At 47.4% G+C, this 21095-nt stretch overlaps 1 protein-coding gene across 2 annotated transcripts; it reads right to left on the reverse strand.

Annotated features, from left to right (window-relative positions):
- Positions 1 to 13403: 13403 nt before the first annotated feature.
- On the reverse strand, positions 13404 to 20386 carry MYL9 (myosin light chain 9). 2 transcript variants are annotated; one of them, XM_003983555.4, is made up of 4 exons: positions 20251 to 20386; positions 16902 to 17111; positions 14947 to 15108; positions 13404 to 14093 (listed from the first exon to the last, which is right to left on the reverse strand). In XM_003983555.4, exons 2-4 carry the CDS (start codon positions 17083 to 17085, stop codon positions 13921 to 13923), a joined length of 519 nt encoding a protein of 172 aa, XP_003983604.1. In that variant the 5' UTR covers positions 17086 to 17111; positions 20251 to 20386; the 3' UTR covers positions 13404 to 13920. The 2 variants fall into 2 exon arrangements, with proteins under 2 accessions (XP_003983604.1, XP_003983605.1); XM_003983556.4 differs by lacking the exon at positions 14947 to 15108.
- Between the last annotated feature and the right edge of the window lie 709 nt (positions 20387 to 21095).

Genomic DNA, 21095 nt, shown 5'->3' on the forward strand with positions numbered 1-21095 from the left:
CACTATATGCTAACTTAGATGTAAATTAAAAAAATAATAATAAAAGAAAAAATCTTAAAAAATACGTTATGCTAAAGTTATTGGACAGTAGCTCTCATTCTGTCTTCCCCCCACCCCCCACAGCATTTTTAATATCTACCCATGTTGATGCGTGAATGTTGATTTAGTTCGTTGCTCGGTAATACTGCCTGGTGTTGCATAGCATGTGCTCGTCGTGTTTCACTATCCACTCTCCTCGTGGCAGACATGTCGGTTCTCCCAGCACCCTGCTCTCATCAAGGCTGCTTCAGGCGACATCTTGTCTTGCCCCTCCTGGGTCTTGGCACACATTTCTCAGTGGAGTTGCTGAGCCACGATGGGTTTACTTGTTTGCAGCTACAGACAGGTGTCCTCCTGCATGAGTGCCCCAGCCTGCCCCCCACCACCTGGTATATGAGGAGCCCCCCTCTCTCTATCTGTGCTAATGTTTGGTATTACGTCTCGCTCCAATGTTTGACAGTCTGATGAGTTTAAAGTGGCCTGTTTCTGATTTGCTTTCTGAACACCAGTGAGGTCGTTCTATTCTACTTGTTAGCTGACGTTTACCTTTCGTGAGTCTCCTGTTTATATGCTTTGCCCATTTTCCTATTGTGTTTTTTTATAATATGTTAGATATTCTTTGTTTCATTTTAATATAGTAAAAACTCACCCTTTAAAAAAATGAGTTGTAACATATACAACCATGTGATCACCACCATAATCATGATTCAGAGTGGTTCCGTCATCCTCCAGAATGACCCCATATAGTCTCTCTTCCCACTCCTTGCCCCTGTCCTATAGTTTTGTCATATGGCCTCTGAATCTACTTATCTACTTCTTTTTTTTTTTTTTTTTTTTTTTTTTTTTTTTTTTTTAGCATAATGCTGTTGAGATTGACCCATGTTGTGTATTGGTAGGTGGTTGGTTCCTTCTTATTGATGAATAGCATTCATTGGATAAATGTACTTCATTTTGTTTATCATTTGAAGGATATTTGGATTGTTTCCAGATTTGTCAGTTTGTTTCTGATAACCTTGACACTTTTGAAGAGTACTGATCATGTATTTTGTAGAATGCCAGAGAGTCATGTCTAATTCCTTGTACATTACGCCTGGAGTTTTGGAGGACATCCCATTGGGATGCTCAATGGACTTAACTTGCCAGAGCCAATTACACTGTTGTCTGTGATGGAGGTCTCATGGGTTTTAACCATCGATAAAACTACGTCACTGACTGTTCCCTGCCCCCCCATACCACCCCTCTGTCTTTTTCTTTCTTCCCTCCCCTCCCTCCTTTCTTCCCTTCTTGTTTTGTTTGTTTTCAGACTCTGTGTTTTGGTTTTAGTTCTTGTCCAAACTATTTCCCATTGTTGGCAGGAGTAATTAACAGTTGGTTTTATGGTCTATTTGTTGATCTCTTTTTTCTGAGAGAGACCACCTATGTGTGAGAGGGCGAGGGGCAGAGAGAGGGAGAGAGAATCTTTTTTTTTTTTAATTTTATTTAAAAAATTTTTTTAATGTTTCTTTATTTTTGAGATAGCAGGGGAGGGTCAGAGAGAGAGGAAGGGTATGAGCAGGGGAGGGTCAGAGAGAGAGGAAGACACAGAATCTGAAGTTGGCACCGGGCTCTAAGCTGTCAGCACAGAGCCCACTGTAGGGCTCAAACCCATAAATGGTGAGATATCATGACCTGAGCTAAAGTCAGGCGCTTAACCGACTGAGCCATCCAGGTGCCCCTGGAGGGAGAGAAAATCTTAAGCAGGCTCCGTGTTGGCAGTGCAGAGTCTGACTTGGGACTCGATCTCACAACCATGAGAGATAATGAACTGAGCCAAAATCAAGAATCGGACGCTTAACCGACTGAGCCACCCAGGTGCCCCTATTTGTTCATCTCTTTATAAGACAGTGGGGGTCTGTTCTTTGTCCAGTGGGAGATGTGGACAACTCTCATTTGTTAGTAGTCTATTTTCTTTTTTCGTAGTTGGCTTGTCTATTTGCAAGCTCAAGTCAATTAAGAAAATGTTGAAGGAATTAAGAAAGCACTGAAAGGAGAACAGCCCGTCAGGCACCTGGGTGGCTCAGTCAGTTGAGCCTCTGACTTGAGGTCAGGTCATGATCTCATGGTTCATGAGTTCGAGCCCTGCATCAGGCTCTGTGCTGACAGCTCAGAGCCTGGAGCCTGCTTTGGATTCTGTCTCCCTCTCTCTCTGCCGATCCCCCACTCATGCTCTGTCTGTATGTCTCTCTCTCTCTCAAAAATACACAAACATTAAAAAAAAAAGCCTTTGAAAGAAAGAACAGCTCATTGAGGCAGTGGATTTTTGTGGTCTTGGTTTACTTTGGCACATGGCTGTGGTTGTAGAACTAAAACTGAAAGTTTCAGTGTGTCTGTAGGAGTCTGAAATATTTTCCTACTTTGTAGTGTGTTAATAAGTTAAATTGTAACATGTCTTAAATTTAAGGATGTTTTGATTGATTTATCAGACCTAGTGGGGTTTATATGAATAGAAGGAAATAGAAACATTTACAGAAGATAAAGGGTTTTTTTGTTTGTTTTTCACACCAGTGGGGGCTTGAACTCATGACCCTGAGATCAAGAGTTGGACACTCAATTGACTGAGCCACCCACGGCATCCCAAGAAATAGAAGTTCTAATAGTTTAAATGTACTAGACTTTGAAAAGAATACCTTACAAAAACCTTAGGAGAATTTTTTTTTTTTGGAATAGTTACTATTTCAACAGCTTTATTGTTATATAATTTACATACCATAAAATTCTCCCATTTAAAGTGTACAATTCAGTTAATTTTCACATATTTAAACTAAATTTTTTTAAAAAATTTTTAATAAATTAAAAAAATTTTTTAAATTATTTTATTTATTTTTTAATAACAGAAATGAAATTCAGTAGCTACTTTTCTTTTTTTTTAATTTTTTTAACATTTATTTATTTTTGAGAGAGACAGAGCATGAACAGGGGAGGGTCAGAGAGAGAGGGAGACACAGAATCTGAAACAGGCTCCAGGCTCTGAGCGGTCAGCACAGAGCCCAACGCAGGGCTCGAACTCACGGACCACGAGATCATGACCTGAGCTGAAGTTGGACGCCCAACCGACTGAGCCACCCAGGCGCCCCATTAATTTTTTTATTTTAGAGAGAGAGAATCTCAAGCAGGCTTCATACCCAGAGCAGAGCCCCAACTTGGGGCTCAGTCCCAAAACCCTGGGATCATGACCTGAGGTGAAATCAAGAGTCGGATGCTCAATCCTGACTGAGCCGCCGAGGTGCCCCCAATTTTCACATATTTAAAGAGTTGTGCAACCATCAGCATAATCAACTTCACTCCCCACCTGCACCCTCCCCACCCCAGCCACAGGCCAACACTGATACACCTTATTCTGTATAGATTTGCCAGTTTGTGACATTTCATATAAATAGAATCATGCAATATGTGGTCTTTTGTTAAGGACTTTTGACTTAGCATAGTGTTTTTGAGGTGTATCTATGTTGTAACATGAATCAGAACTTCATTCTTTTTATTGCTGAATAACATTCTGGTGCATGGACAGACCATATTTACTTACCCGTCATCAGTTGATGGACTTCGGGACTGTGTCTCTTTTTTATGTGTTGAATAATGCTGCTATGAACATTTGTGTAGGAGTTTTTGCATGGATGTATGTTTTCATTGTCTTGGGTATATACCTAGGAGCAGAACTGCTGAGTCGTATAGTAACTTGGTTTAACCTTTTGAGGAACTGCTGGACTATTTTCCTATGCAGTTGCACCATCTTAAATTTCCTCCTACAGTGTGTGAGTGTTCTAATTTCTCTACATTCTCCCCAACACTTGTTATTTTCTGGGTTTTTAAAATTATAGCCATTAATTTCCTTAATGCCTAATGATATTGAGCATCTTTGCATTTGCTTACTGGCTGTTTGTCTTCTTTGGAGAAATATCTATTCATGTCTTTTACCCATTTTTATTTAATTTAATTTATTAAAAAGATTTTTTTTAATGTTTACTTTTGAGAGAGAGAGAGAGAGAGAAAGAGAGAGAGTGGGGGAGGGGCAGAGAGAGAGGGAGACACAGAATTCGAAGCAGGCTCCAGGCTCCAAGCTGTCAGCGCAGAACCCAATGTGGGGCTCAAACCCACAGACTGTGAGATCATGACCTGAGCTGAAGTTAGATGCTTAGCTGACTGAGCCACCCAAGCGGCCCTAATTTATTAATTTTTTAATCTTTATTTTTTTTGAGAGAGAGAGCGCACCGGCACACGTGCACACAAGTGGGAGAGGGGCAGAGAGAGGGAGACAAAGAATCCAAAGCAGGCTCCAGGCTCTGAGCTGTCAGCACAGAGCCGGATGCGGGGCTTGAACTCGTGAACCATGAGATCATGACCTGAGCTGAAGTTGGACACTTAGCCAACTGAGCCACCCAGGTGCCCCTCCTTTGCCCATTTTTAAATCGATTATTTATTTATTTATTATTGAGTTGTGAGGGTTCCTTATATGTAAGTCTCTAATCAGATATGATTTGCAAATATTTTGTTTTATTTTCACTTTCTTGGTGTGAATTACTCTATTCAAATTTTCTCTTATTTCTTGTACTTCCCCAGAAAAAATCCCACCCATGTTTTTAAATTTCTTCAGTTCTCTTTTTACTCTTTTAGTTACTTAATTAAAACTTATACTTAGTTAACAATTATTTATATTAAATAATCTCTGTTGAAATAACCAATGTGGTTTCTGCCCCTGATCAAATCCTGACTGATACAAATGTGTACTCTTTTGTGTCGGTTTTTTGTTTTTGTTTTTGTTTTTGTTTTGCTTGACATTATGTTTGTGAGATTTATCCATATAGCTGTAGTTCATTGCCATTTCTTTGTCCATTCCATTGGTGGGCAGATCGGGTTGTTTCAGCATGGAGCTATTACAGTGATGCTTCTGTGAGCCTTCTTGCATGTATCTTTTGGTGAACATGGGTCCACATTTCTGTTGGGTGTGTACATTCATTGCTAAGAGTGGGATTGCTGAGTCATGGGGTAGATGTATGTATATTCTACTTTTGTAGATAATGCCAAATAGTTTTCCAAAGTGGTTATACCTGTTTACACTCCTCTGTGTAGCATGTGAGGATTCTAGGTGCTCTCCATTCTCCCCCTTACCAGTACTGGTTATTGAGAATTTTGTTCATTGTATTCCCTTTGGTTGGTGTCAGCTCCATTTGTTAAGTCCCTCGTCTCCCCACTAATGTGATATATGATATGCCACCTTTGTCATATAACAAGGGCTATAAATGTGTAGGTTTGTTCCTGGACTTTATTCTGTTCCATTGATCAATCTCTCTCCACTTCTATCATACCATGATCATGTTTACTATAGCTTCATGTTAAGCCCTGCATTTTAGAAATTACATCTTCTTTTCCTCTTCTTTTTCATAAATATCTGGCAATTCATGGCCATTTATTCTTCCATATAAATTTTAGAATCATCTTAAAGTTCTATGAAAAACAGTCTTGGAATTTTGAACAGAATGGCATTGAATATGTAAATTACTTCAGAGGGAGTTGACATTTTTGGTACCAGTAGGTATAATTTACTTTTCCTTTTATTTAAGTCTTCTTTAATTTCACTTAATCAAGTATAATTTTACTTTAAGTATTACATATCTTGTTCAATTTATTTCAGTCGATATTTTCTTATACTACTTTCAGTGTTGTTTTTTTTTTCCCCCTTTTAAAGTACATTTTGTAAAAGGTTGCTGCTGGTACATACAAATGTGGTTGACTTTCCTATGTTAACCTTACATCCATTCACTTGATTAAATTCTCCTATTTCTAAATATTTGTAGATTCTTTGACACAAACATGTCTACAAATAATGGCAGTTTTACTTCTTTCTAATCCTCAGACTTGTATATCTTTTTTTTTTTTTTTTGTCTTTTATAATTATCTGGGCCCTCCAATACAATGTTGAATAAATATTGTTAGTGGGCACCCTTGCTTCATTCCTGATTATGAAGGGTAGGCCTTTAATTTTTATCTCTTTTTTTTTTTTTTTTTTTTCAAATTTTAAAGTAGGCTCTACACCCAGTGCTGAGCCCAGCTCGGGGCTTGAACTCAGGACCGTGAGATCAAGATCTGAGCTGAGATTAAGAGCTGGGCACTTTGGGGCGCCTGGGTGGCTCAGTCGGTTGAGCGTCCGACTTCAGCTCAGGTCATGATCTCGCCATCTGTGAGTTCGAGCCCCGCGTCGGGCTCTGTGCTGACAGCTCAGAGCCTGGAGCCTGTTTCGGATTCTGTGTCTCCCTCTCTCTCTGCCCCTCCCTGACTCATGCTCTCTCTCTGTCTCAGAAATAAATAAACATTAAAAAAAAGAATTAAAAAAAAAAAAAAAGAGTTGGGCACTTAACTGGCTGAGCTACTCAGGCGCCCATAGTTTTTACCTGTTTAAGATGTGTTTTGACCCAGGCTTTTTTTCCTTAGATATTCTTAATCTGGTTAAGGATATTCTCCTCTATTTTAATTTACTAAGAATTTTTATCACGAGTAGGTTTTTAAAAATCTACTGATATATGGGGTGCCTGGGTGGCTTGGTTGGTTGAGCGTCCAACTTCGGCTCAGGTCATGGTCTCACGGTCCGTGAGTTCGAGCCCCACGTCGGGCTCTGTGCTGACAGCTCAGAGCCTGGAGCCTGTTTCGGATTCTGTGTCTCCCTCTCTCTCTGCCCCTCCCGTGTTCATGCTCTGTCTCTGTCTCAAAAATAAATAAACATTAAAAAAAAATCTACTGATATAATAATACCATTTTTTTCTAGTTTGTTAATGTGATGAATTACATTCATGACTTTTTAAAGTTTTTTTTCATGTTTATTTTTGAGAGACAGAGACAGAGCACAAGTGCACAAGGGGCAGAGAGAGAAGGAGACACAGAAGCCGATGCAGGCTCCAGGCTCTGAGCTGTCAACACAGAGCCCAACACTGTGCCCGAACCCACAAACTGTGAGATCATGACTTGAGCCAAAGTCAGATGCTCAACCAACTGAACCACCTAGGTGCCCCCATTCATGACTTTCCTAATATTAAAACATCTTGAATTTCTGGGGTGAATCCAACTATGTCATTATTTATTATCTTTAAAAATTTTTTTTCTTTAAATGTTTTATTTATTTTTGAGAAAAAGATAGAGTACAAGTGGGGGAGGGGCAGTGAGAAAGTGAAACACAGAATTCAAAGCAGGCTCCAGGCTCTGAGCTTCCAGCACAGAGCCTGACGTGGGGCTCAAACTCATGAACTGCACGATCATGACCTAAGCTGAAGTCAGACGCTTAGCCAACTGAGCCACCCAGGCCTCCCCCTCCCTTTTTTAAATATACTGTTAGATTTGGTTTGCTAATAATTTATATAAGAGTTTTGTATCTATATTCATGAATGCAACTGACCTGTTATTTCCTTTTCTGATAATATTTTTGTCTGCTTTTGGTATCATAGGGATGCTGAAACAATCTGTGTAAGCTCAGGGTGGTCTGTTCCTTGAAAGTTTGGTAGCTCATACCCTATAAAATTATCTGGGCCCAGTGTCATCTTTGTGGAAAGATTTTATTTTATTTATTTATTTTTGTAATGTTTTTTAATAGGTATTTTTTCTTGAGAGAGTGAGTGTGAGCAGGAAAGGGACAGAAGGAGAGGGAGAGGGAGAATCTTAAGCAGGCTTCATGCCCAGCGCAGAGCCTGACGAGGGTCTTGATCCCATGACCTTGAGATCATGACCTGAGATGAAATCCAGAGTCAGATGCTTAACTGACTGAGCCACCTAGGCACCCCAAAGATTTTATTTTTTTAAAGATTTTATTTTTAAGTAATCTCTACACCCAACATGGGGTTTGAACTCACAACCCCAAGACCAAGGGTCTCATGCTGTACTGACTAAGCCAGCAAGGTCCCCCTGTGGGAAGATTTTTAACCAGTGCTTCAAATTCACCAATACTTAGAAGAAAACTTTGGCTTTCTTTTCCTTTTTTTTTTTTTATTTTCAAAAATTTTAATTTCAGTATAGTTAATAGAGTGTTATATTAGTTTCCGGTGTACAATATAGTGATTCAACAGTTCTATACTCATCATGTTCAGTGTACTCTTAATCTCCTTTACGTATTTCACCCATCCTCCTGCCCACCTCCCTTCAGTTTGTTCTCTGTAATTAAGAGTCTGTTTCTTGGTTTGTCTCTCATTTTTCCCCCTTCGCTCCTTTGTTTCGTTTCTTAAATTCCACATATGAGGAAACCAATGATATTTGTTTTTTCTCTGACTTATTTCACTTAGTAATATACTCTCGAGCTCCATTCATGGCATAGCAAATGGCAAGATTTCTTTCTTATGACTGAATAATATTCCATTGTATATATATACACCACATCTTCTTAATCCATTCAAGTATTGATGGGTACTTGTGCTTCCATAATTTGGCTATTGTTTTTTTCACATTTTTATTTATTAATTTATTTTTATATTTAAGAGAGAGAGTGTGTGCACGTGAGTGGTGGGGGTGTGGGGAGGTGAGGGGCAGAGGGAGAGAGAGAGAATCTTAAGCAGGCTCCACGCTCAGCCGAAGCATGACGTGGAGCTTGATCCCAAGGCCCTGGGATCATGACCTGAATCAAAATCAAGAGTCAGACGCTCAACTGACTGAGCCACCCAGGCATCCCTCTTTTTTCCTATTTTTAATGTTTTGCTCTTTTATTTCATTCTGAGTTACTTCTAAGGCTCTGCTATTTCAGGAATTTGTTCAGTTTGTTTAAGTTTTCAAAATTGTTTTTTTTTCAATGTTTATTTATTTTGAGAGAGAACACGTGCATAAGGGAGAGGCACAGAGAGAGAGAGGGAGAGAGAGAATCTCACATAGGCTCCATGCTCAGCATGGAGCCTGATGTGGGGCTCAGTCTTATGACTGCGAGATCATGACCTGAGCCGAGATCAAGAGTCAGCCGCTTAACAGCCACCCACAAACCTCTAAGTTTTCAAAATTGTTAACGTGTAGTTATTAATAATATGGATAAATTCTTGGGTTCTTCTTTGCCTCTTGTTAGTCTTAGCTCCACCCTGGCACAGTTCTTTTTCAAGTGCTCCTTCCTTCCCTGTTACTAGAGGGATACTTAGGGGCTCGGGTGGTTTCTACCTTTCATCTCAGGGTTACCCTGAGGCTCCAGATAAAGAGCCAAGACTTCCAACCCTCCCAGAACCTGAGTTTTGCTTTGGGTTGCTGTTTATCCTTCCTTCCCTTGATACCTCCCCACCTCATCCACTGGAGCCCAGCCATGGCCCTATGGGATCCTTTGTGTTTGGGTGGTGTTTACAACTCCCTTAACCTCCCTCTGCTTCTTTAGAGTCACTGGGTTGGTAGGGGACAGAGCCAGAGCTCAGACTTTTTCTCATTCTTAGGAGCTGCAGGCCCTTTAGTTGTGACCTCAGGCTTTTGCACCAGTGGTTTCCTTTTCCTGATTGAACCTGGCCTGATTTATGCCCCATTTCACACTTTCTCCTGGATCCTTGCCTCATCCCCTTACCCTCACGATGTCCCTGGGTCACTGTGTGATCCTGTCACACTGAACTCTTACTCATAGCTGTCTTGTTTCTGGACAGTCTCCCCCATGACCATGTGAGCTCCTTTAGCATCAGAACTGTGATTTTTCCATTTTGACAGCTCTAGTGCTTAATGTGCCTGGCACATAGTAGGTGCTGTCTACATATGTAAAAATAACCTACTCAGCACCCACATTCATAGCAGCCACATTCACAATAATGAAAAGGTGGAAACACCTCAAGCATCCTTGGACAGATGAATAGATAAGCAAAATGGTTCTGTGTGGTTCTGCACGTGCAATGGAATGTTATTCAGCCTTGAAAAAGGACATTCTGAGGCACTGGGTGGCTCAGTTAAGCATCCCACTTTGGTTTAGGTCATGGTCTCGCAGTTTGTGAGTTCAAGCCCTGCATTAGGCTCTGTGCTTACAGTTCAGAGCCGGGAACCTGTTTCAGATTCTGTGTCTCCCTCCTTCTGCACCTCCCCCGCTCGTACATACTCTGTCTCTCTCTCAAAAATAAATAAACATTAAAAAAAATTGCTTTAAAAAGGACAGTCTGACGCATGCTAAAATGAAAATGAATCTTGAGATTATTAATGTGAAGTGAAATAAACCAGAAGCAAAATGACAAATACAGTGATTCCACTTATGTGAGGTACCTAGAGCAGTCAGACTCAGAGACAGAAAGCACAAGAGTGGTTGCCAGAGTCTGAGAGGAGGGGAAATGGGCAGTTGGTATTTTATGGGAACAGAGTTTCATTGGAGGAAGATGAAGAGGTTCTGGAAGTAGACGGTGGTTGTGATTGCACAGTAGTGTGAATGTGCTACTGAACTGTACAATTGAAAATGGTTGAGATGGGGGGCTCCTGGCTAGCTTAGTTTGTGGAGCCTGAAACTCTTGATCTTGGGGTCCTGAGTGGGAGCCCCACATTGGGGGTAGACTTTACCTAAAACAAATGGTTGAGATGGTAAACTTTATGTGTATTTAAAAAAAATTTTTTTAATGTTTATTTTTGAGAGAGAGACAGAGTGCGAGCAGGGGCGGGGCAGAGAGAGAGGGAGACACAGAATCTGAAGCAGGCTCCAGGCTCCGAGTGTCAGCGTAGAGCCCGATGAGGGGCTCGAACCCACGAACCACGAGATCATGACCTGAGCTGAAGTCGGACACTCAACCGACTGAGCCACACAGGCGGCCCTATGTGTATTTTTTTTAATGTGTATTTATTTTTGAGAGAGAGAATGGGCAAGGGGCAGAGAGAGAGAGACAGACAGACAGAGGATCCGAAGTGGGCTCTGTGTTGACAGCAGACATGTGGGGCTTAAACTCCTGAACTGCGAGATCATGACCAGAGCCAAAGTTGGATGCTTAACCGACTGAGCCACCCAGGCGCCCCAACTTTATGTGTATTTTACCACATAAATATACCACATAATTTTACCACAAAATTAAAAATTTTAAAGCTTTTATTTATTTAAACCCACCAACAGGTATAATTTTTTTTTTTTTTTTAGAGTGTGCAAGCTGGGGAGAGGGGTGTAGGAAGAGAGAGAGAATCTTAAGCAGGCTCCACACTTAGCATGGAACCCAACACGGGGCTCGATCCCACAACTCTTGGATCATGATCTGAGCCAAAACCGAGTTGGATGTTTAACGGACCCAGGCACCCCTTAAAGATTTTATTTTATTGTATTTTATTAAGAAAAAATTTTTAATGTTTGTTTTTTTTTTTTGAGAGAGAGAGAAAGAGTACAAGCAGGGGAGGGGCAGAGAGAAAGGGAGAGACAGAATCCGAAGCAAGCTTTAGGCTCTGAGCTGTCAGCACAGAGCCTGATGTGGGGCTCGAACTCGTGGACCACAGGATCATGACCTGAGCTGAAGTGGGACGCTTAGCTGACTGAGCCACCCAGGTGCCCCTATTTTATTTTTAAGTAATCTCTACGCCCAACATGGGGCTCAAACTCACAACCCTGAGATCAAGAGTCGCATGCTCTAACGACTGAGCCAGCCAGGTGCCCCTAGTCTTCATGGATTTAAATGCACCAGTCTTTTTCTTTGTGGCTTCTGAGTTTATGATAGACTTTGAAAGTTCTGGGCATGCTTCACTGTTACCTGTAAATGTTGCCTGTAGGAGATAAAACAGTAGCTGCTGCTGCTTTTCTAAAAAGGTGTTAATATTTTAATAAATTAGCTCATAAATGGAAAACTGCCTTCTTCCTGGCTCCTGAATATGTTACATGCATTCCTGCTCCCAGACTTTGTCCAGGCTGTTTCCATACCCTCCTAGCTCTGCTCCTGCACGTTCCTCCCGCCTGCTGGTCCTGCCTTTCCACGTACAGAACACTTACCTTGTCCCATCCTCTGGATCCCGTCAGGTCAGCCTCAGGCCAGCTCAGAAACCAGTGAGGGTGGATGAGTTCTGTACCCTCACACCAGGTGTGAATCTTTCCCTCTCTCTGGGGTGAAGGGGGAGTAGGCTTATGACAGGAATGCAAACTGGGGGGCAGAGTGCAAGGAAGCTTGTTTCTAACCACATCCCTGCCTTCTTCCAGAAAGGTTTTTGGTGCCAGTGACTCTACAGAGTGACCTGTGACCCTGGAGTCCCAGGAGGATGCCCAGAGCCTGCTCCTTCCTTGGGGCTAGCTGCAGTGCACAGGTAGTCAGGCTAAAGACCCTCCATCTGGGGCCAGGGTCAAAGGCATGGTCCACTGAGTCTGTCACAGTATGTGGGCCTGGTCAGAAACTGTTTGCAGCTGGCTGCATCCAGAGTAGAGATCAGGGACTCATGGGGCTCAATTTGGAGGCCAGAGAGGGGTAGTTTCATGGTCAGCTCTGACCAGGGCCTGACTGGGAGGGGCCTGGTCTTGAGGTGGGGCAGAGGTTTGTGGGAAGTTAGACCCTCCTCGGCCAGTACACAGTCCTCTTAGTGCTCAGCACTCCCTTGGCTCTTATCTCAGACTTTTGCTGTGTGCTGCGGCTGGCTGGCTGGGGGTGATCTTTAGGGAGGCGTCAGGTCAAGCCAGGCCCAGCAGCTGTTCCCCAACCTTTGCTGGGGTCAGGTGGGATGTGTCTAGCCCAGGCCTGAGCCCTGTGGAGGATCTAGAGGCTGGGATTCAGCCCTCCCTATGTCCCAGATCCACTGGGTGACCTCAGGCAGTCCTTGCTTCTCTTGGCTATCTGTTCATTCAACCCGTATTTCTGCTCCTTAAGCCCCAGGCACTGTTGTCAGTGTCCCCACCATTCACGTGTCACAGAGATCCCAGGTTCGCTCACCTTGTGTGCGTGTGGGATGTAAAAAGCTAGTCTTGTGGCTGAACTGACCCTCCAGATGCAGAGGGCACAGCCCAGAGCACACCTGGTGGCTGCCTGGAGCTGACCTCAGGGAATTCCTTAAACCCATTCATTCGCACCTTAACCTCGGAGCTACTGGGATGCACTCTTCTCACTGTTCCCGAAGCCTTCCTGTTCTTCCAGGACCATCTGGCTTTCCAGGAACATTGAGGTGTCCCTGGCGATCCAGGCTATAGTCCTGAAGACTGGGCGACCTTGACCCCTGACCTCCCGGTGCCCCTGAGATATGCTGTGGTGATTCCTGTGGGTCCTCCCCACTCAGGCCTCTCCTTCCCAGAAGGACTGTTTCCCTCAGCACCTCTGTCTGCTCCCCACTCTGGTCTGGTCTCAGCTGAGTCTTTCCTTGGCCAGGGGAAGGTAGGGGTCTGGGCAGCCACTGGGGACAGGAGAGGGCAGGAGGGTGTTTAGGGATTAGGAGCTCCTTTATTTCACCCCAGCAGCAGACACACAGACCCAAAGCAGTGCTCAGACTTCTATTAGAGATTCTGCCTCCCCTGGATCAAATATCCAGTTTACATGCATCTTCTGGATCACACTCCTGGTGGGGTGGGCTGTGTTCTGGTGGCTGGGCAGGGCACAAAGAAGGGGTCTGGAATCCTGTCCTCAGAGAAGGGACCTTGGTGAGGTTTGTGTTTGTGGCAGTGGCTGGGAAAGAGCTGTCTTGTCCTACATGGGGGTGCATGTGAAGTTGTGTCCCAGACAGGACACGGGGCTTGTCCTGCGGGGAAAAGCCCATGAGGCCCAGCTCTCTAGGAGACGGTCCTCTTTCGGAGGGTCACAGTGCAACACCTGCCTCATGTTGGCTGTGTGCCCCCTGCCTGGCACTGCATGCTCTCAGCCTGTTCCTCCACTGTGAGCTGGGCCCCTAACCCCTCAGAGGGAGGATCCCCTGAGAGGGTCCTGTGGGGTCACGGGCATGGAGCTGGTGTACAGTGAGGGTGGGGAGCAGGTGAGTGGGATCGGGGCCTGGGGCAGCCTAGTCGTCCTTGTCCTTGGCCCCATGCTTGAGGATGCGGGTGAACTCCACATAGTTGAAGTTGCCTTTCTTATCAATGGGTGCCTCTCGGTACATCTCGTCCACTTCTTCATCTGTGAAGCGGTCGCCCATGGTGGTAAGCAGCTCCCGTAGGTGGTCCTCGTGAATAAAACCTGGGGGCAGGGCCAGGGTCTGTGAGACAAGGACTCAAGCTGGGACATGCCCAATATCCCTACCCTGAACCCCAGTCCTTGCAGACCTTGTAGTGGGGGAAGGACCAGGAAAAGACACAGCTCTGGCCTCCAGCCAGTTCAAGCTTCCCAGAGCCCCAGAGGGAGGGTTCTGTGTGTTTCTGTAGGGTACTTGGGGCTGTAAGTATGGGGGGCTGGGTATGTCTCACTTTAAGAGCATGAGCCCTAGAGTTCCACTGCCTGTTTGCATGCTCCTCCCCCTTCTTCCTGGCTGCGTGACCATGAGCAAGTTCTTAAACCTCTCTGTGCCTGTTTGACCTGGAAATCAGGGATGAAAATATGCCGCCACCCTGGTAGGGGATTATGAAGGTAGTGAGGAAAATGTGAATGTACTTGGGCCTGTGGCCCCTGAGAAACTACTGAAGTCACCGCTGCCAGCATCATCCTGGCCTGTGTTTGGGACAAACTATTTGTGGGACGCAATCCCTTTGGAAGATTTGAGGATGGGGGCTGGTTTTTGTACCTTGTTGGCCAGAAGGGCCTAGAATGATTTAGTTTCTGGGAAAGTCTAAAGTGGGGGCAGTGTGCTGGGCCAACAGGTGAACTCAAGAAGTGGGATGTCTTGGTGGTTGTGGGCTCTTGTGGTCTAGCATTTGGGGGAAGAGAACAAGGACAGGGCATGGTTTGGCCATGGAAACCAGCAGATGCGGGATTTCCATTCTGGCCTTTGGGGACAAATCCCAGCACAGCCCAGCCCCACCTGCATCCCCGTGGGCACCCTGGGTGAAGTGCTCAGACCCGGCCCTGTCTAGGCCTCCACCTGGAGGCTGCTGACCTGAGGCCTCCTCGTCGAAGCAGGCGAAGGCATTTCGGATCACATCCTCAGGATCTGTGCCGTTCAGCTTCTCCCCAAACATGGTGAGAAACATGGTGAAGTTGATGGGCCCCGGGGCCTCGCTCATCATGCCCTCAAGGTACTCATCTGTGGGGTTCTTCCCTGTGGCAGAGGGACATTTGTGCCTGCTGTCACTGCCCTGTCCCCGCCCACCTCCCTGTCCCCTCCCTTCATGGCCTGTTTGAGTCCCATAGGCAGGAGATAATACATTTTGTAAATTGCACAGCATCTTGCTGGAGCAGCCCGCTTTCTGACTGCTCCCTCCCCTGGGTTCTCCAGGCTGCCCTGGCCAGCTTCCACCTCTGGTCTAATATCCGTGACCTCTTAAGTGTAGGAGTCACCATTTGCTGACTGTCCATGGTGTCTGCTGCCCCACATGCCTGACTGCTTTAACTTTCATCATGCTGTGAGGTCAGCATACTCACCCCAACTTCACAGGTGTGAGACCTGAAACACAGAGGTGAGGCCACTTATCCAGGATCACACAGCAAGTAAGGAGTGGAGCCAGCATTGGAACCCAATCAGCTAGACCGCAGATTCCAGGCACAGTGTTGAAAATGGTTAAACCAGTGAGCTGTGGTGTCACAAAGACTGGAGTCTGAATCCCAGTTTTGTGCCTTGGTTTCCCCCGCGTCTTAGAATTGTGAAATAGCACCAGTGGTTGTAAAATCATACAGAACAATTGGCACAGCCCCATACTCAAATCAACTGCTGGGTTCAAATCCCAGCTGTACTACGTAGTAGCTGTGTGATCTCAGGCAAATTATTTACCCTCTCTGAACCTCTGTTTCCTCAATTATAAAGTGGGAATGATAATCACATCTACCCAGTAGGATTGCTTTGAGAATTAAGATACATGCACAGCTTCTTCTTATTTTATTATCTGCTGCTCTTATTTTTAAACTGGAGGATGATGTTCTTAACCAGAAGGCCAGGACTGACCTGTGGCCCACTGACATGAGCTACAAATAGGAATGCAGGTTGTTCTGGGTAGATGGCCCACGAGGGGGCAGTGTCTGATGTCAACAACCCTCCAACTCAGGGTTGCCCAGTCCTCTCCCCAGACACCCTGGGCGTGTGTGTATACAAGGGCCACAGTCACCATTGCACAGGAAGGGAAATGGGCTCAGAGCAGGGCTGCCCAGCTGTGAGGGGCAATGCCAGGGGCTAACTCAGGTCTGTCTCTCCCCAGAGCTTGGGGGTTGACCTCCACAGGCTGCCTCCTCCACTGCCAGAGGCTTCCTATCTTCCCCAGCCAGTGTCTGACCTAGACGCTCTCACCTGGATGAAGGAGGTGCCAGGAACTGATGCTGAGAGTAGTGTTTGTGGCTAGCACATGGGAGGGATGTGAGGGCGGGGCCACAGACTAGGGAGGTGGTATCTGGAGGCTTGGCCTCTGGGTGTTAGTTTCCCCATCTGAGCAGTGGTGAATTGTACTAGGTTCCTGAGGAAGTCGCTGGAGTCAGAGAGGCTCTAAGAGCCTGACATGGGTGACTTCTGAACAAGGGGAGGCACTTGGCTTCAGTTTCCCCATCTGTACGCTGGAAAGTCTGTGTAGTTAAAACTTTCTTTAGTTGCTGATCCTTCGCTTTAAATGAAGTGATACCAGGCACCCCTACCACAAATTTGCCTGAGGCAGCACTGCTCTAGAGTGAGCCTGTCTGGCAGCACTGCTCTAGAGTGAGCCTGTCTGGGTTCAGATCCAATGTCGAACTGCTCTGTGCCTCAGTTTCCCTGTCTGTTAAATGGAGAAAGTAATGGCATCTGCTCTCCAGGGTGGGTACCACATGTCACTACATGGGACGTACTCTATAATGACGAGCAGCCCCACTGCCTGCCTCAGTTGCAACCCTTGCGGGGCCCGCTTAGACCCCAGCCACCCCATCCCTGCTCACCCAGCGAGGCCAGCATGTCATGCAAGTCCTCCTTGTCAATGAAGCCATCTCGGTTCTGGTCAATCATATTGAAGGCCTCCTTAAACTCCTGGATCTGGGACTGGTCAAACATCGCGAAGACATTAGATGTGGCCCGCTGTGGCCGCTTCTTGGTGGTTTTGGCCTTGGCTCGCTTGCTGGACATCTTGGCTTCTGGTGGGTGGGGCTTCCCTGCAGGAAGTGGGTGTCAGGGGAAGAGCTTATGAGCCTGGGCCAGAGAATCTTCCTGCCTACCCTAGACGGACTGTCAGTGCTTGGGCCTGGCATTCAAGGCCTCCCATAGGCTTGGGGCTCCTGTCATCCAGCTCATCACAAAAGCAGACAGGCATGGGCTCTATGTGATCATAAACAACTTCTCTACCTCTCCCAGTGAATTTCTTCATCTGGGAATGGGGACATGAGGAATGCCCAGCAGTAGGGAATCATTGACTTAGTGCCTGAGAAGCCACTGGAATGGTGCCAGGCACAGAATAAGCTATTTTTGCTGTGGCTGTTTGGGTAAGATTGGGTTTGTTGCCAACCTGTCCTTGCTTTATCTCTTTTAATCCTTAATAGCATTTACACTCTCCATCTCTCTCCCTCCAAGTGACAAGGTGGGTTGAAATGTGGGAGGTTGTGAGGCTCCCTGCCAGCTCCTCTGCCCCTGGCAGTAAGGAGCTGGATCAGTGGCCCTGCATTCTTGACATTCTTGTCCTCTCCTCCCCCTCCTCCTCCTTCCTCCTCCCTATCCCTCTGTTCTGGATGTTCTAGAAGGCCTATGCTCTGGGCAGTGTTCCCTCCCCCAACTTGCCCACACTTGATCAGCCCCTTGGGTGGATGATAGACCTGATTTGGGCCCTACTCCTTATTCTTACTGCTCAGTGCTTAATAGGGGCATGAGGCTTCCCCAGGCTGAGAGCCCCAGCTTCTTGTCACTCTTGTTTAGACCTGGCCTCCTAGCCTCTAGCTAGTCTCTCCCATCCCATATAGATCCAGACCTGTACCACCTATCACTTCACCTTGAAGCCCTTGAAGGTTCTTGCCTCACTCCAGAACAAGTCTGGGCCCCTGAGTCTGGCATTCAGGGTCCTGTGTGAACCCCTCCAACCCTTGTCTGACTGAGCATGGCACCCCTCACTGTGTCCCTCTTGCCATCCATGACCCAGCCATGCTGGACCTCTGGATGTTCCCCAGACACCCTCAGACTTTCCTCCTTAGTCCTTCCCATTGAACGCCCTTCCTTTTCCAGCCTAGTTCTTGAGACACCTCCTTGGGGAGCAGGTCCCTGACCCTTGCTTTGACAGTAAGCACCTAGAGGTCTCTCTCTCCCTCCCCTGATGTACTAATAGGCTAATAGATGCTTGTTTAATGCTGTGATGGCAACTGCAGCCAGTCTACTTCTCCCACTGTACAGATGGGGAAACTGAGGCAAAGCACAGTGCTCTTTCCCTCAACCCTTGTCATGGCTTATGGGGGCTGTGCCCCTGAAGACCTAGTGCTATGTGCCCCACAGCTGGGGCTCAGTACTTAGGACCACTGCCTGCCTCTCTCCTCTGCCCTGAGCCCTTGGTCCAGGGCCTGCCTCCAGAAAGCCTTCTCTGCCTGTTTTTAGCCCCAAGTTGTGTGGTTATGAATGCCCCTCAAGCTGTCTGTTGGCCTCTATCCCATGCCCCTGTTCCAGTCATCTCAGACTTTGGTCTTTGAGATCTTAAATGCTGAGCAGGGATCCTGGCCAGCCCCAGCCCTTCCCCAGGACCACAGCCATCTGTAGTAATGACAGACTGCTGCTGTATTCCGCTGGACTGACACACCTGGCCCTGGGTGTTTCTCACAGGGTACAGGGTGGGTAGACAGAAGCCCTTCTCACCCATTAGCTGGGCGGGAGTGAGATGGTGGCATCAGCAGGGCTTTAGTGCTCTGAGGGGCCCAGTCCTTCCTGAAGCCCTCTGTTTTCTGGGAACTTTGACTCACAGAACCCATAGAAAGCCAACAAGTAACCCAGTCATGAGATGCTGTGATGGTTATCATCACTGTTGCCATGGCCCTCCTGTCTGCAAAGATCTATGCAGATGGAGCCGGGAGGAGAGAGGAAGCCATGGCCAGAGGTAGGAATGGCTGAGTTCTCACCCACTGCTGTGATACTGGCTGGGCCCTTCTGTCTCTGTGGCTTCCCCTTCCTCATCTATCCAGCACTGAGCTTTAGGGTTTGTCCATCCCAGCAATCTTGGGAAGCAGGGTGAGGTTCCCCGCCCCCCCCCCCCGCCCCCGCCACTGCCACTGTGCAGTTTAAGAACTAATGCCCAAGAAGGGAAGTGTTGTGCCCATGAGGGGGGTAGAGCCCAACAGGCAGCCAGGATGCTTGGGCTAGGCTTGGGTCAGTGGGTGGTAATGGCCAGCCCTTGGTGCCCTTGATGACTGAACACAGAAGGAAACACATACCCTAAGAGGCTCCTGGTGGTGGGCCTACTACAGCTGAGGGCTCTGTGTGACTAGAGGCGGTTTATAGGCTTGGTTGAGGAAACGGGGTCAGGGACAGGCTAGTCCCTTAGCCCTGGAACCTGCTCCTGGGGGTCCTAGACCCTAGGGAATCAGATACAACTGGTATTTGGACTGGCTGCAACTAGGTGACATCTCCCTCCTTCTGGTGCCTGTGTCCTCCATTATCTCTTGGTTCCTATGGCTGGTGGTGCCAGATGCCTTGCTAGTAAATTCACCTCCTCCCTGGCTGAGTGATCTGACTCCTTCCTCAGAGCAGTTAGAAAGCTGGGGAGGACCAGCAGGGATTAAGGCCCCCTGGCCCAGGTCCCTGTCTGGCTCCAGAGCCCTTTGACAGACCCTTCCCACCCAACAGGCACAGTTGGACAGATGGCCTAGTGCATGGAAGTCTCAAGTGCTCTCACACAGCATTGGTGTGTGTGGGGTGGGGTTACCCTTATCTCATCCCTCTCTCCTGCCCCAGGAGATAGGGGAGAGGACACGGATGCTCTGGAGGGGGTCTCAAGGAGCCTGTCTGTGACACACATGGGTTTTCTGGGGCAGGGAACACAGGTGACCACAACTCCCTCCCCTTCTGGGCACCCCAGAGCTCTGGGCTTGGCGTCTGAAACTCCACTGCAAATGGGAAGGGTCTGGACAGTGTTCCCTCACCAAAGGAGCACCGGCTCCCAGAGCCTAGAACAGTCTCCCTGCTGCCCAGCCCTGCCAGAGTCCGGTCTGACCCGCAACTCACAGCCCCAGCCCCATGACGGTTGTCCTTGCCGAGATCCTCGGCGTCCCTGTCCGTGGGGCCTCACATCGCCTACCCTAGCCCCCCCGCGGCCGCGGCTCCCACCTGGTGCGAAGAAGGTGCTCGCTCTCCGTGCTGAGCAAGTGCGGGGCGCGGGCCGTCGGGTCCGGCTCCGGGCTCGGTGGGCGGGGCCGCACCGGCCTTACAAGGCAGAAGAATGTGTGCGCGGAGGGGCGGGGCAGGGCGGCGCACCCGCGAGGCCTTATTTGGCCTTGACTCACGGGCGGGAGGCGGTACGACTTCCCAGAGAGGGCTGGGGACGTGTCGCCCGGAGGAGATGCGGGGGAACGGTGGCCCCCTCTCCCCTGATTGTCACGGGAGGGGGATTTATTTGGGCCGTCCCTTCCTTCCTAGTGAGACTGGCAGAAGGACATCCAGGATCTTCAGTTCTGAGATCCTACCCCCAACTTTCCCCCAAAGGCCCTGCTGCCCGGCCCATTCCCGTGGGAGGGCTTCCTTCCACCAAACCAAGTATGGCTTTTTTCCCAGTCTGAAAGAAGAGGCGTATCAGATGGACCCCAACATCCTCACATGAAAAGGTCACCAGTCAGGCTCCGCTGGTGTGGGGGCTTCACCTGGGGATTAGGACTGCAACGGAATAGCCCACCTCAGCCACATCACTCCCCTTTCAGGCTGTCCTCAGTTTCCTGTAAAATAGGAGGGTGGTGATGAAGATTCGGTGAAAAGAGTGGCAAAAAAGAGCCAGGTAGCATCCTGGGAGCCAGCGATAAGGGCAGGGGCTGGGGGAGCATGGGTGCCTCCTCAAAGCCTCAGGGTGGCAGCACCCCTTACCTACTCTTGTTGGCCTTAGTGAAAGGATGGCGTCTGAGAGGACAGACCCATCCCCTGCCCATCATTCTGGCCCCTGAAGGAACACCCTCCCCACCTGG

The sequence above is a fragment of the Felis catus genome, chromosome A3 (genome assembly GCF_018350175.1).
Source record: "Felis catus isolate Fca126 chromosome A3, F.catus_Fca126_mat1.0, whole genome shotgun sequence".
NCBI classification, from domain to species: domain Eukaryota; kingdom Metazoa; phylum Chordata; class Mammalia; order Carnivora; family Felidae; genus Felis; species Felis catus.